This window comes from Brachypodium distachyon, chromosome 1, assembly GCF_000005505.3.
Source record: "Brachypodium distachyon strain Bd21 chromosome 1, Brachypodium_distachyon_v3.0, whole genome shotgun sequence".
Lineage (NCBI taxonomy): Eukaryota > Viridiplantae > Streptophyta > Magnoliopsida > Poales > Poaceae > Brachypodium > Brachypodium distachyon.
Window position 1 is genome coordinate 21,419,072 of NC_016131.3, and position 16,282 is coordinate 21,435,353.

At 45.3% G+C, this 16,282-nt stretch overlaps 3 protein-coding genes and 1 long non-coding RNA gene across 4 annotated transcripts; 3 read left to right on the forward strand and 1 right to left on the reverse strand.

The window, feature by feature from the left end:
• Nucleotides 1-130: 130 nt before the first annotated feature.
• Nucleotides 131-4,121, forward strand: LOC100824967 (L-gulonolactone oxidase 3). The gene is made up of 2 exons (XM_003562983.4): nt 131-882; nt 2,834-4,121. The coding sequence occupies exons 1-2, from the start codon at nt 202-204 to the stop codon at nt 3,908-3,910; spliced, it is 1,758 nt and encodes a 585-aa protein (XP_003563031.1). The 5' UTR covers nt 131-201; the 3' UTR covers nt 3,911-4,121.
• A 2,646-nt stretch (nt 4,122-6,767) lies between these two features.
• Nucleotides 6,768-8,180, forward strand: LOC104582060 (probable protein S-acyltransferase 7). The gene is made up of 5 exons (XM_010231353.2): nt 6,768-6,962; nt 7,061-7,228; nt 7,321-7,587; nt 7,687-7,923; nt 8,031-8,180. The coding sequence occupies exons 1-5, from the start codon at nt 6,768-6,770 to the stop codon at nt 8,178-8,180; spliced, it is 1,017 nt and encodes a 338-aa protein (XP_010229655.2).
• Nucleotides 8,181-10,080: 1,900 nt separating this feature from the next.
• Nucleotides 10,081-11,183, forward strand: LOC100838133 (NEP1-interacting protein 2). The gene is made up of 2 exons (XM_003560110.3): nt 10,081-10,685; nt 10,817-11,183. Exons 1-2 carry the CDS (start codon nt 10,233-10,235, stop codon nt 10,940-10,942), a joined length of 579 nt encoding a protein of 192 aa, XP_003560158.1. The 5' UTR covers nt 10,081-10,232; the 3' UTR covers nt 10,943-11,183.
• Nucleotides 11,184-12,386: 1,203 nt separating this feature from the next.
• Nucleotides 12,387-16,082, reverse strand: LOC104584574. Its single transcript, XR_732354.3, has 3 exons — nt 15,214-16,082; nt 14,335-14,697; nt 12,387-14,224 (listed from the first exon to the last, which is right to left on the reverse strand). It is a non-coding gene; the product is annotated as an uncharacterized LOC104584574 (long non-coding RNA).
• Between the last annotated feature and the right edge of the window lie 200 nt (nt 16,083-16,282).

The following is a 16,282-nucleotide window of genomic DNA, read 5'->3' on the forward strand; positions in this document are numbered from 1 at the left end:
GGAGACCTTTTGATTTGCTGGCATTTTTTATATAACTGGGAACTTTTTGATCAAATCCCAATCCTTTAAAGGCAACTCTCCCCAGCCTTTCCAGCGAAACAAGCATTTGCTTGACATGCCAGCTTCCCCTCCCCAATCGCAAACACAAAACAAAGCGAAAGCAGAGCCCACTCACGCACACACGCGGAGAAGACGAGAAGAATGATGGCCATTTTCCTCCTGCTCCTGATGTGCTTCCTGGCCCCCGGGGCACTCTCCGTGCCGCCGCGCCCGCCGGTGCGGTGCGGCGGAAAGGGAGAGTCCGGCTGCGTTCTGTCGAACGCCTACGGCGCGTGGTCGAGCGACCGCGCCGACTGCCCCGTGTCGTCCGTGGCGTACCCGGCATCGGAGCGCGACGTGGTCGCGGCCGTGGCGCGCGCCAGCGCCGGTGGCATGCGCGTCAAGGCCGTCAGCGGCTTCGCGCACACCATCCCGAAGCTCGCGTGCCCTTCCGCCGGGCCCGGCGGGAACGGGAACGGCACCCTGCTGATAAGCACGGCGGGGTACGCGGGCGTGGAGGTGAACGCGGCGGCGCGGACGGCGACCGCGGACGCCGGCGCGCCGCTGCGGGCGGTGATCGACGCGGCGGAGGCGCGGGGGCTGAGCCTGCCGGCGTCGCCCTACTGGGAAGGGGTGAGCGTCGGCGGCGCGGTGAGCACGGGGTCCCACGGCAGCTCCTGGTGGGGCCGGGGTGGCGCCCTGCACGACCACGTGGTGGCGCTCAGCCTCGTCGTGCCCGCCGGTGCGGCCGACGGATGGGCCAAGGTCGTGGCGCTCCGCAGAGGCGACGCGCTCTTCCCCGCCGCGCTCGTCTCCCTCGGCCTGCTCGGGGTCATCTCCAAGGTTAGTAGCAGTTCTTTGCGAGCACTTTTACTACGACGTAGATGCTTGGGTTGGAACTTCAGAAGCAGGTTCAGTTTCTTGGGGTGTTCTTCACCGCTTCAGATTTGAAAGAAAGAATCGGTAGTACGAATCATTCTGATTTGAAAAAAAAAATCGGCAGTATTACTGACTGCTGAGAGGAAAGTTAGGGAGAAGAGAGAAACAAATCCTACGATATCCTGTGTTTCGAATTCCTACATTCCAAATAGGGCCGAACTATTTTCGGAGAAGCAGCTGTCGAGCGTGCATCACAGTTCACGCATGCATGGACTTATGATAGCCCTAAAATGTTTCCCATATTAGCGTGTCGACTGAATTGTCTCTCCTAAGATTCTAAAGTAAGTAGGAGTACGTAGTACTGCTTTCATTCAACGGATAATTTACTCTGGCATTCTATTCTGTCGTACCGACAGCGAGACCAAGTAATCTATTCGGTCGTACCGACAACAAGACCAATGAATCATCCTTTAGCCGAAAATACTGGTTTTGAAATGTAGTTCGAGTTTTTTCATATGGGTTGTGCTTTTCATATGACCATATATGTTGGTTCGAGTTCCGATGTCCATAGCTTTAAGCCTCTAAATGTTGAATACAATAAAAGGGGCAAGAAATAAAATCATATAGGAGTATATGACAGTTATGGGGTGACCGGGAAAGACAAGCGAATCCATGAAAACCTTCCCTCTCGAGCCACGTGGACTAGCTATGGCAAGTATCGTTCTTCTGAATTTAAAGGGTAAGAGATACGCGATTATGTTCCGACAATATATAAATGCATATCTCGCTGAGCTGACCACCAAGGTGAGCTTAGTTATTACAAGCTTCGCTCTTTATCAAGGGACAGTTTTAAAAGAGCACGAACACTTCAGGTTGTCACTTATTTTATTCGGTTTTGCTATTGAGAAGTCGTATGTTTTTAGTTACGAATCAATCGACGTTTTTTGCCATCGGATTTTAATCTAACGATAGCATGTGGGAGATGAGAGAGTGGAGATGACTCTTGCGACTAAGAAATTAGCTACACCCTATTTTATTATTGATACAAAAGATGTAAGTATAAACTCAAATAAGTTGTCATTTTACTCACAAAAATATAAGTGCCCACTTTAATTAATTTAAGAGAAATCTTCTATTCCTACAGAAATCGAAATGTTTTCATGAATTTACTGCATAATTTCTGTGAAAAATTCTGAGGCCCAAAAACAGAGGTGCATGGTCAGTGATTAGCAATTGAGCATGCTCCTCTAAAAAAAACAATTGAGCATGCCAACTACTCCCTCCTGTCCTAAATTTTTATTGCGGTTTTAATTTAAATTGGACTAGACACGACAAGAATTTAGGATCGAAAGGAGTACTAGCGCTGTATTCTTTTTTTTCTTTGCGGAATTTCACCGTCTTTATTGGTCACATAATGTCTGAAACATCACCAGATCCAGATCCTTCTCTATGTAGGATATTGTTATATACTCACTACAGTATAACTGTCGGCACCAAACTATTGAATGACAACAACACTCTTGTAATATGTCTGATAAGTGTTACGCCTACCTGATCCGAGTCCTAAAAATTGGCATGTGCGACGATGGCACGGCATGCTGCCAATCATCCATGCTCAGCTCTCATCCAAATATACTGCGCCAGGGACACAAATGTGACAAATACTCCCTCCCGCTCTCATCCAAATATACTGCGCCAGGGACACAAATGTGACAAATACTCCCTCCGTCCCATATTAAGTGAGTCTAAATAACGACGTATCAATATACTAAAATATGTCTAGATACATGTAATATTTCGGCACTTAATATGAGACGGAGGAAGTAGATGTGTCTGCAACGCAAACTTAAGTTGCAAGTTTACATGTAATTGTCGTTTCATGTCCAGTTCCCAAACTGACGGAAGAACACTGCAGGTGACACTGGCGCTAGAGCCGCGGTTCAAGAGAAGCATAACATACGACTACAGAGACGACTCCACCTTCCAGGACGACTTCGCGGACCACGCCGCGCGGCACGAGTTCGCCGACATCGCCTGGTACCCGTCCCAGCACCAGGCCGTGTACAGAGTCGACGGCCGCGCGCCGCCGAACGCCAGCGGCGACGGCGTGAACGACTTCATCGGCTTCCAGTCCACGCTCATCGCGGTCTCCGCAGGGATCAGAGCACTCGAGACCGCGCTGGAGCGGTCCAAGAGCGTGAAGGGGAAGTGCGCGATGGCCGCGGCAGAGATCGCCGCGAAGAAGCTCGTGGGCAACGGGCTGAGAAGCAGCAACGGCGCGCTCTTCACGGGCTACCCCGTGGTCGGGTTCCAGGGGAAGATGCAGACTTCGGGCTCCTGCGCGCACTCGCCGGCATCCAACCCGCTCGCGGCCTGCGCGTGGGATCCCAGGTTCAAGGGCCTCTTCTTCTACGAGAGCACGGCCATCTTCTCCCCGGAAGGGTTCAAGGCGTTCATCCTCGACGTCAAGCGGCTGCGGGACATGAACCCGGAGAACTTCTGCGGCGTGGACGTCTACAACGGGATGCTCATCCGGTTCGTGAAGAAGTCGGAGGCGTGGCTCGGGCAGCCGGAGGACTCAGTCGTGGTGGACTTCAACTACTACCGCGCGGCGGACCCGGCGGCGGCGCGGCTCAGCCAGGACGTGTGGGAGGAGGTGGAGCAGCTGGCGTTTGTGAAGCACGGGGCAAGGCCGCACTGGGCCAAGAACCGGATGGCGGCCTTCCTTGGCGTGCGGGCCAAGTACCCCGGATGGGCCAGGTTTTTCGAGGCCAAGCGGGAGCTGGACCCAAGGGGGCTTTTCGATAGCCCGTGGTCCGACGAGGTTATTGGCAAGAAGGAGCTCGGGAAGGGCGATGGGTGCGCCATGGACGGGCAATGCGTCTGCTCCGAGGACATGCATTGCAGCCCGGGACAAGGGTACTACTGCAGAACGGGGCTTGTGTATGCAGAGGCCAGGGTGTGTAGATACTCCGCTTCGCAGCTTGCATAAAACACTTCCTGTGCTGAATCGCTGATTCTTTGGTTCGAGAGTTCTGTGCAGATGATCTTACGAGGATCACAGTAGTACTGAGCAGACAGGTCCTTGTAGCCTAGTTTGTAAATTCTTCTTTAAAGCTGCATTTATTTATTTTGACATGAATAAAAATACAGATAAGAACAGGCAACAGAAATAAGTACTGTATATATTTTCTAGCCTATCATGTGATGCACTCATAGAAATAAACAAAGTGAATCTATTATATACTAAAAGCAATATGAGGTGTACCGAGTGGAGACTCCACGTTGATCCACATCATCAGAATTATTTTGATCATTAGATTTAAGATCTGAGGGTCGTGAAAAACGTTTGCCTTTCTTCTCACAGGCACGTACAAATTCAGATCTATTAGGTATGTCACGTTGGCCGCTAAAAAATAGGAAACCGAAGCCCACTCCAAACGCGTTCAAATTTAGATCTATAGGTAGTTCACGTTGGTTGCTAAAATGTAGGAAACCGAAGCCCACTCCAAACGTTGTTACGATGCATTAGGCTTTGGGCTTTTCTTATAAAAAAAGACATGTCACGTTTCACAGCACGGTTTTGCTAAAAGAACTTATCCATACCTACCACGTTGCCGGCGATGTTAACTATTTGCTGCTCTACATGAATCACTCTCCAGTCACCCATATCCAATACCTACAAAACCAAAACTATAGTACAAAAATAAATGAAATTGACTCTACTTAAGAAAACATGTTACTCCTACTAGAGGCAATATAAAGGGTACCAAGGGGAGGCTCCACGCATATCATCCACATCATTTGAAATATTTAGACCGTTAGATCTTATATCTCATGGTTAAGATTTATTAAGGTGGGTATATCTGATGGGATAAGGACAAAACATCAAAGTGGTTTGAGGCTCATATAAGCCAGTATGCTAACTAAGCCAAATATTTATTTCTATGTTGTCGAACACAACATCGAACTGCGTTAGATGATAATAAAATTTTCATTGTTTTTTCACGAGTCGCAAGAATAAGCTAAAGCCTTATTACCTGCAAAAGGAAAGGTTGGTGCCGATCGGTACTGTAAAATCCCGCATATCTGCATCGACATCATGGATTTGCGGTTCGGATACACAAAGCCTATACTAAAAGAAACATGAGGGGTACCAAGGGAAGGCTCCACGTTAATCCACATCATCTCAATTAATTTGACCATTCGATCTTATATATAATGGTTCAGATTTAATGAGAGGGTATGTTTGATGGGCTATTACTAAACATTAACGTGGTTTCAGGGCCAATTAGGCCCACAGTGACATTAGAGATAATTAGAGGTATATTTGTTGAGCTATAATAAACATTAAAATATTTTCAGGCCCTAGTAGGCCCAATTTATTGTAATTAGTGGTAATTAAGTTAAATTTGTTTTTTTGTTGCCAAACATAACATAGTCTCTTACACGACAACATTTCAACTTTACTTTCATTATTTTCCTTCATAGGTCATGAAAAAAATACATAATAATCTAAGTGTTTGTTTTTATGGTGCCAAATGTAACATAATCTGTTATCAACTTTATTTTTCGTTGTTTTTCTTCACGGGTCATGAAAATATTAGATAATAAACTAAAAGGAATATGAGGTGTAAGGAGGGGAGCCTCCACCTTGATTAAGAAAAAGAATCCCCCAAAAATAGATTAAGAAAAAAAATGAGGGAAACCAAGGAGAGACGCCACGTTGATCCACATCACTTCTGATCGTTGAATCTGAGAGTTCCTAACAAACCATATCTTAATATTCCTATCTTATCTCTTGGCTAACTAAATAGGATATCGTCACTTATTTGGATACCTAGGGCTGCCCCCTGTAGGGATATACGCCCATCACAAAAGGCTCAAATTTTCACAACATTATCAGCACTAGCACTTTACATCTTACAAAATCATACATCCCCAACTTAACATAGTCACTACTATAGTTCTACAGGATTGGCTGTCAAAACAAACATAAACCAGCAACATCTCACTGAAAATTTCATATGCCACTTTGACTATTACAGAAACATTGACATTGCTCCGAGTGATCTGATTGCTAAGAATAACATACTAATCTCTTTGCATCACATCAGTCAGCTAAAGTCAAGAAGGATACATGCGATCAAATGCTTATACAATAAACAATCCAGACGAAATAAAAGGCAGCCAGGCAGCACCAGAATATTGAAGCATCCATGATTCATCCATATACATATTTCTTTTTCCATTATTCAATTTCTTGATGGGATTTTGACTACACTAAAGTTTCTTTTTTTAAGTGAACTATTAGCTCGATTTTTATTTATCATCGAATATATGTGTGAAATTTTGGCATGCGATTGATTGAATTTCTCACCTCTAGAGGTGCAGCCGGTGCTCATGTTATTTGCCAAGAGAAAATACAATCAACATCTTAGAAAATTGTTGTTCAAGAGGAATTGAGCAAATCTTTGAGAAATATTACAAATTGGGTGCTTTTTAAACAGGCGTGCTCCCGTAAAAAATGGTGGAAATTGTTCTTCATTTGCTGTGCTAAGACTTTGCAATTTGCTAGGAGTCGTAGGGAGTACAGTGATACGGTGTACTAGTACTTGAAATTACAATAATAAGGAATGTGCAGTTGGTAACTCAGTCACTTCTAAATGAATTGAACTGACTAATTTTGAATCAGTAACTTCCAAATCACACCAACTTGCCCTCCTGTGACAGTTCCTTTTTTCCATCGGGTCAGCCATGGCAACTTGCAGTTAATAGCATTTCGCGTGCAGTTTTTTTTCGTTCAAAAAGAGGAACCAAGAGAAACTCGTATGAGGAGGAACTGCACCATGAACTCACACCAGAGGAGCACCGAGCAGCCTGACGACGATTCTTTCTCCTCTGCAATGTGCGATCTCAAGTCGTCCGTTACCAAGAACTGGAGATTTCTGATCCCTTCTTGCTTCAGTGGAGCGTCACCGTCAGCACTGCCGCTCTCGTCGCCGCCGCCGACCACCGTGCACCAAGTCTGGCCTGGGAGAAATGTAAGTATCGATGGTCCTTTTGTGACTGAATAAATGCCCCTTTTTTTACCAAGATTCAGTTGTGCATTTGGATTTCCTTGTTTTGACATGGAATGCAGGTTTTTTTCTTGGATGGCCGTGTGATCTGTGGACCTGACCCGCGAGGCCTCATCTTGTCGGCCATTTCAGTCCTTCTTGCAGAGTGGATCTTCTTGGCCTACGTCGTCGACCCGTCGTCGAAGCATCCAATCCTGATCGCTGTTTTCTCCATGGCACTAGCTGCAACCGTTAGCTGTTCTATCTTTCATGCACGGCATTTTCTACTTTGGTTCCGATTATTTTCAGGAAATAAGATCTACAATGGCATGTCTGGTCATAGGTGCTTGTCACTCTGCTCCTGACTGCAACAAGAGATCCTGGGATCATACCAAGAAACCAAACCTCAGCGTCACAAGAACCCGGCACGAGCAACCTCAGAAGAACCAGGAGCCAGCGCATCGTCGTTGACGGCGTCGAAATGAAGCAAAAGTACTGCAGGGTCTGCAAGATGTTCCGTGCTCCGAGGAGCTCGCACTGCGCCGTCTGCGATAACTGCGTCGACAAGTTCGATCACCACTGCCCCTGGATAGGCCAGTGCATAGGACTGGTAGGCATGATGAACATCATTTCAGTAGAAGTTCAGACTTCAGCGTTCTGAGAGACAAAAAACAGGAAGAAATTACCTGATATGTGTTGCTTTTTGCAGAGAAACTACAGGTTCTACCTGCTGTTGATAGCCCTGGCGCTGGCATTCTACACGTACACGCTTGCGTTCTCGGTGAGGAGAATCAGAGTGAAGCTGGACGCTCCTGCCGGTGCAGGTTTTTTCGTTTTGCTGAGAAGCTCACCGGAGATGCTTGCTCTTGCGGCGTTCAGCTCCATGGCTGTCTGCCTCCTTGCCTGCCTCTTAGCCTTTCATGCCTTCCTTGTGGCGATGAATCAGGTACACCATACAAGTGAAATTTCGTGTGGTTTTGAACGACCAAACTAAAGGAAAACGAATTGGCGTTCCACAAGAATTTTTACTTCCTTGGATTTTTGTTGGTGCAGACGAGCCATGAGAGGCACAAAGAGCGGTACCGAAGCTCCTCCAATCCTTATGACAGGGGTGCCGTTGGGAACATTAAGGAGTGCCTCTTTCAGAAATTGCCTCCTCCGAGAGTCAATTTCAGAGCCGTTGCCGAGTCTGGAACCAATTAGGCCTGTTTCTGTAAAAGTAGTGTTTTATTTTTAAAAATGGTACTCCCTCCGATCCATATTACTTGTCGAAATATTACATATATCTAGACGCTTTTTAAACATAGATACATTCATATTTAGCCAAATTTGAGACAAGTAATATAAATCGGAGGGAGTACTAACAAATTTACCAGTATACAAGGTGGGAGACAACACAATTTGTGTGAATAAAAATTTGTGGTTGAAGAAGTGTGATTTTCTGTGATCACGATGAGATCATTAGTATTTTTTTTTTCAGTGTCCAAAGACGTGTTTGGCATGGACAACCGTCTTTGTAACATTTTTACTTTACCTTTCCCTTTGACATCACCAATATGTTTGATCATTAGCTTTGGGTTGGTAAATCGCTTATCCTTACTGCGACTTGTGCAATTTCTTGGTCTATTTGAAACTGCAGAAATGATGTGGGTTTTACAATAGGAATAGTTTCTAAATTTCTATAGGTTTTGGGCATCTCATTGGCTCCATACCTGGTCCCACTGCTTCGAACAAAGACGAAGGGTATATGGATTTTGGGTGCAACCATTGTAGACTGTAGTATGGGAATTTTTGAACCAACTAATCTTCGAGACTTGTACGTTGAGCTTTCTTAATACGGGTTTGCTATTTAGAGGTCATTGTTATGCCGTTGAATCTTAACCGAATGACAACATGTTAGAGAGGAGTGGGTAGATTGAGATACATGACACTTAAATCTTAATTCAACGGTCCTTGTGCATCAACTGAGATTTAAGCCTTTTGCATAAAAATCTGACGATTGAGATATAGTCACACCTTTTTTAATAATATAACAGTTGTATGCAGAAGCCGATGGTTGCCCTTCTTTCTGAAGCAAAGAATTGATGATTGCAATAATAAACTGTAAAACTAATACATGATGCAAATTATTGACTGTGGAGTATTTTACAAGTTATATGAAAATAATACAACTTGATGCAAACAACATGGGCAGAACTAAAAAAGTGATAGGTTATTTTTCTTCTTCTTTCTTGCTTTCATTTTTTCGGACAAATTATTTCTCGCTTTTATTTTTCTTTCTTTCTTTCTTTCTTTTCCTTTCGGTTTTGTTTGAACTTGCACTCTGTGCGTCTTCTTTTTAATAAAAATAACATATCGCCCTTTGTGTTCAAGAAAAATAATAATGGTACAGAATGTCTATTGAAACTACTGTTTCAAAGATCTAAAATACACATAAAACAACACGATGATGAAGTTTTACCAAAATTCAAATTTAGTTTTTTAGTCTGGTCCAAACTTTAAAGATGAAAACAAAAAATATTCAGGTAGCCACCAAAAGTACAGGAATTAGGTCGAAATTTAATCCCCGGTAACGACACATCGAAAAGGCTCACGATCAAAGTCAAATTCTCCGTGCCCGCAACGAAAAAAAGTCAGATTCTCCGTACGTACCCGGTGTCAAAATTCCTGTAGAGACGACGTGCTCTGCTCAGACTATATCTCACATGCCGGTAATTTCGATACACCATGTTTTAAACCATGCCACCACACATGCCGTGTCAACGCTTTTCGTTACACGCACGCACGTATGCCAATCAATCCATTCCGATCCCCATCGTTATCGTGCATAGACGCCACGTGGGCCAGTCCACCGGTGGAACTCGCTGTATTGTGCCTCGACAAGCACAGTTCCTCAAATTTGTCTAAATATGAATGTATTTATATCCAAAGTGTGTAGATATGTAATACTCCTTCCGTTTCTAAATACTTGTCGTGTTTTTAGTACAATTTGCACTAAAACCATGACAAGTATTTAGAAACAGAGAAATATATTTATACCCAAAAAATGTGTAGACATGTAATACTCCCTTGGTTCCTATAAATACTTGCCGTGGTTCAGGGAGTAGTTGAGTGTCTCGACTTACCAACCACATTTGGGTGCACATATATGGCGCAGGAGAGATCGCTTGCTCCTCCATCGTATCCACCCCCTCTTCGGCGTGTATTTTATCCAGACATAGTACAACACTTTGCACTTTTTATGTTTTTAATAACATGGCCGTGACGCTGTCCCTCTCCCTCGTCGTCGGCGGGCTTATGAGCACCCTCGTTGCCGCCGTCTTCGGGGCAGCCGGGACAGTGCTCGGCGCCGTGGTCGGCCTCCTTTCAGGCTTCTTCTTCGACGAGGAGGACGGCCTGATGCAGGGGACGCTGCTGGGAGCGCTCGCCGGGGGTCTCGTCTCCGTGGAGCTCGCCGGTTCCCTCGTGAGGATATGGTGCGGCAGCGGCCATGGCTGCTCCGTGGACACGCGAGTTAAACGCAGCGTAAGCGCCGTTCTGGGAGTGATGGCTCTCGCCGATTCGCGCTCTGGCCGAGGAGACCGCGGCGGCGGCGACCGATTCCAGCTCGAGGAGAGCTCTCGGGCTGTTGTCGCGAGGAGGGTTGCCGTTGAGAGTTACATCATGGTGACGAAGCTGACCAAGGAAATCTGCCCCATATGCCTCCATGTCAGCACACCAGATCAGCTGCCTCTCCTCTACCTGCTTCTTCTTCTTCTTCTTCCATCCAAGGTGGAGTAGTAAATATATACAGTGCGATTAATGAACTGACTGGGAGCTGCATGTTCTTCTTGTACCAGGAGTTCCGAGCCGGGGAGAGCGCCAGGAGGCTCCCTGCTTGCTCCCACCTTTTCCATTCACAATGCATCGATAGATGGCTCCCGTGGAAGCCCCAGTGCCCGATGTGCCGGCGTGACGTCTACTAGCGAGCTACCTCTGCACATCGGAAGCGTTGGGAAATCAGAGTCAGAGGACCGGGCTTCTCGTTCGAATTCTTTGTTTTTTTCGAGGACAATTCTCATTTGAATTGTGGACATACTTCTGGTTACATTTCAGTTACAATGATCGAAGCAATTATTATACGAAAACTATGATTGAAGTTTGGACGTACATAAGTGTTTGGTTTGAATCCAAGTTTGTTCTACAATAATTTGACATGTCAAAAAATTGGCCATGATTTTGTCTGCCTATGAATTAGCCAACTAAGGGCGTGTTCGGAAGTCTCCCGCTCCAGCAAAACTCCTCAGATCCGGCTTCCGATTGTTGCTCCAGCGCCTGGGGTGGAGCAGAGAACGTTCGGCTGGCTCCTCAGTTCGTACCGGGCTTCTGCTCGCTGGAATCAACATGGGCCGGCTCAGGAGAGAATTGGCCCAGCCTGCTCGCTGCAATGGGCGCTGGAGCTCCTGCTGCACCCGGACGAGGAGAGAATTGAGAGCCCAGGCTGCTCGTTGGAAGGATCTCTAGCTGGAATAGCCAGGTTCCAGCTCACTGAAGGCAAAAATAGGTTCGATACACAGGTGTTTCTCGGTGGAATTGAAAGAAAATAATTCTGTAGGTGCATATAGAAGGTATTTACCAGAATTTAAACACATATATAGAAATCAACATATATTATGACGTCTCAAATGTTCCAAACGACAAAAGCATCACAGTTCGCAAGTTCCAAACGACAAAAGCATCACAGTTTGCATGTTCCAAACGACAAAATCATCAGTCACGGACAAATTCCAAACGACAAAAGCATCAGTCACGGACAAGTTCAAAAATTAATATATGTGTATGTATATATATATATATATGTATATATGTGTGTGTATATGTACATATATCTATCAATATACATACATACATACATACATACATATATATACATACATATATATATATATGTATACATACATACATATATATGTGTATATATATATATATATATCTTTTGACTTCCCGAGTGCAGAATATTATTCTGCACCCGGCCTGACCCCCGCCCGCGCCAGACCGAGCCCTCCAACTAATTTCTCTGCATGCAACATAAGAAAGTTACAACCGATTCAAGCGGGATAGAGTAATTATTTCTCTGCATGCACCGGACCAGCCGCTTGATGCATGCAACGCACTATCTTGATGCATGCAACGTAATATTACGTTCTAGCGACTTGATAAATGACCACCGACGTACAAACCGGATTCAACGTAAACTTATGTCGCCCGTCATCAGCTCGTGCGGCAGGCATGCAGGCCAGTATTGACGTAAAATTATGGCTCCCATCAAATTCTGCTCATCTAGCAACGTAGGAAAGTTACCAGAGGGGAACATGAGGACCGTGAGAGCTCGTGCTTGTTTAGTATCCTCCGTGCCAAAGCTTTTAGCCAATCATCGAAGCCAACAATACTAAATATTATACTGCACCAGCTATACATTAATTTCTGAACACACTACCATCACAACGTAGTTTTAAGTCTTTATCTGAAAAATCTTCAAGATAACACATCGCTGAATCAAGGGGTATCAAGAAACTTCTAAGGAACTTCCTCATAGAGGCATAACAATACACTAATTCCCAAAATCTGATTAACGACATGTTTCCTGGAGGGCCCCTTCAGCATCCTTCGAAAACGCTACAGAGTTGACAGATGTCTCAGATGTCCTATCTTCTTGTTTGAAGTCACTCCCCCGGCTTCCTTGTTTTCTGCAAATAAGATGGTAAAATTCATAGAGAGACCTAGCCTGTTGCGCAGCCTTTGAGTGAACTTTCACATGGAGCCACTTTGAGTGATAGGATTGCACATATTATGTCTTAGAAATTTTAGAAATTGTAAGTATAGGCCAGGGCTAATGATGCAAAACATGCTACTCAAAACAACTTTGAAATTATGGAAATACCTGAAGTTCTAGGAGTTGTAAGTCCTACATGATCTGGTCGAGTGGAGGCATGGAGCAATGTACACCATTTCATTTCAGTCATAAATAAACAACTTAAAAAGATCTCTATCTATAATAAATTACTATACTACATAAGTTTGCAAAAAAACCATTGCAGTGACTTACTATTTAAAAATACATGGTGGTAGCATTAAAGATATAGAGATATTAACCATGGGGCTTACAACTCGTGCAAGCTTGGTCATATCAAAAATGGGAAAAGTATGCACAAAGCATAAAGAGACTTGTTTTCTAATAAATATATGTGATCAAAGAATTAAGATTGCAAAGTAGACTGAAACTGAACTGCTAGAAACAAAGCAGATTGGTAGACTGCTATAAACAGAGAATTAGGATCATGAGTGGGAGACATACTTCAATGTAATAGTAGACCATAAACCTTTTTCTTGTTTTTGTTCAGTTGTAATTGAAATTGAAAACCTGCACTGAACTGAAGACAAAAACCTGTACTGAATTAAATAAACAGCATGCGGACACATGAACTTAACTGAAACACAATTGCACTGTACTCTAGTGCTGAACTGAACACACATCATGCAAGCACATAGGAACTGAAACTGAAACCCTGTACTGAACAGAAAATTTCTGAGTTTCGAGTTGCAAAAGATCAGCATTTCTCACAGAAGAAAGTAACAAAAAGTTGTATGAATGATGCAATTCTCATTGCCGCTGCAAGTCCCCTCACGTTGGAATTCTGCTAAAAAAATGCCACATAAGAATTAACAACTCCTTCGAACATCAAAGCATTACTGAAGCAACAGTAATCGATCAGGAATGGAGAGCTGAAGCTCTCCACATTCATACACATTGGTGCCATCCCGTAAATTTCTATCTGAAATCAGGTAAAGAGAATCTACTCTCAACACAATGAATTAGTTACGATGCACTAAGCACAACAGTGAGGCAAAAAAAAAATCATATGAATCAGGTTTCAACTCTGCAGCCACAAGATCGTTTAAACTGAACCCATGATACAAAGCAGGGGGTGAATTATCATATAGGGATTAACTCTGTGACCATCTGAATCATTAGGCATTCAAAGCTCACTTTTTATATTACATCGACTTAATAGCTATGTAACGCTTGTTTCATCACATAATGTATATGAGATAGGTCAATGAAGGATACCTTTTATTTTTCAGCTGGCTGCCAAATGAATGACAATCAACTACATCATTTCCTAACCTCTCTCTGACAGGCCTCTTTCTACTTGATCCTACACTTCATCATTATTACCAATATCAGAAATATCTTTCCTGTTGGAAACCTACAATCAACAAAAACAAGGGAGCAAAAATAAATAATTAATGAAGCATTCTGAAGACTCAAAAGGAAGAATAAAAATGCAAGCTATACAAGGCAATTGCATCCATCCACCTCGGTGAGAAGGGTGAGACAGACGTTGATGGAAAATTAGTCGATGCGCCACACTATCACACCCATCCAGCTCGGCAAGAAGGTCCAGCAATCGGTGGCTGGCACCAGTTTTGGTCGGGGTCAGCCTGGAAGACCTCACCCACCATTCAGCTCCTTGACAGAGTGCCCATGCATCAGTTCGGAGCTTTGATAAAGGCCACGCCGGCGTGGCCCAGGTTGACCTCGGTGAGCATGGTCTTGCCTGTGCCGACCAGGCCATGCTTCGGAGAACATCTATAGTTGTTAGTGGCATGCAGCCTCAAGTACCTCAATTATGCTCACGACACCTGCCTAAGCCGGCCTAGTGAGCAATATGCATCAATCCTGAAATCATTACAGTGAACATGAATTAATTGGGGGAAACAGAGACCCTAAACAATAGGATACAATTGACTATTCTTAATGCAAAAAAACCCTGATTCAACCTAGAATTCGAATTCATAACAGACCAAAGAAGTAAATATCGTGAGCAAAATTTGACGGCGAAAAACACTTCATAAGCACTAAGACAAACTTCCGTCGGGCACAAGTTTAATGCATCTACCATCCAAAAGTTCCTGAAAGATGAACTCCCGGCAGAACAACAATTCAAAGGATATGATCAGGCCAAATCTGCAGTATAATCTTTTCGTAAGCTCAAGCAAATGGCATCGAATTAAACACACTCTCTTCACATCAAACTGCAGTCACTTGTCCAATTTGCAAATACAACTTGTGTCTTCCATTTCATCGAACAATTAATGTGCAGCTCTACCGGTTGAGCTAAGTACAATAACGCCAAAGAGAAAGCAGAACAAGATATTAAAATCCTAGTGATGGGTTGACAAAGAATCCATTTACCTTTGGTAATTGCTAATGACTTCATGGCTGCTGGATGCCGTCGCAACATGCTTCTGTCCCGCCGGCCGCCGCGCCCAAGCCATGGCTTCGCGCCGGACTGCCGCATCGACGCTCCATTCTGACCCCGTTTGAGTCTCAGGCACCGCCCGACCGCCGTGGCCGACCGCGTCCGAGGCACCGACCGCCGCTCTGACGCCGGCTGTCGCGTCCCAGGCTCCGGCCCCCATCGATCCACGTTGTCCCTCTTCTCCCCCTATTTTCTGTTGCGCCTGGATCTGAATGCGGTGGAACAGAGGAACGAGAAAGGTGGAGGATTCACGGGCCATCAATGCACTCATGAAACTTCACGAGGAGGCAGGAACATGAGACCCTCGTCGCCGGCGAGAAGGCGGGATTGGGAAGCGGCGAGGTCCCGCTCGAGCTTGTCGAGCTGCTCCTCGCTCAGGCCCCAGTCGTCGTCGAAGCCGCCGCCCAAACCACCACCGCCGCCGGTGCAGCCTAGGCTCGAGCCGGCCAAACGCGTAGCCAGCCAGCCAGCTGCCTCGCCCCACGTCTGCTCTCGCGCGCCGCCGCTGAGTGCTCCTTCCCCAGCCGTCACCGCCGCCACCGCATAGGCATGCCACAATCCCAGCTGCAGCCTGCAGCCGCTCGCCAATCGCTGCCGGCCGCTATCCCAGTGCAGCCGCTCGCCAGCGACACCCCGACTTCACCGAACGAAGAAACCCCAAATGGCAGGCACGGTTTTTTGTTTTGACGGCAACCGCACGCACGATTCTGATTTGAGGAAGGTGGTCTCAGCTGGAGGGAGAAACCTTCTTCGTAACAAAGAAAAAAGGAAATTACGTCGACAGGGGAAGACCTGAGGGAAAGTTAGGTCGACCACGACGCGTTCGGGTCCGGCTGGGTCGACCGACGTATCTAATAGCATGCCCGAAGGATCACCGAACTACAGCAATGGCAGTAGCAAGCTCCCTAATCGCATCCATGTCATCACCGTTTGCCTCCAGAGCTGATGAATCGGAAGCACCTGGAGGAACAGCATACCTCTTATACCGTTTCAGAATTTCTG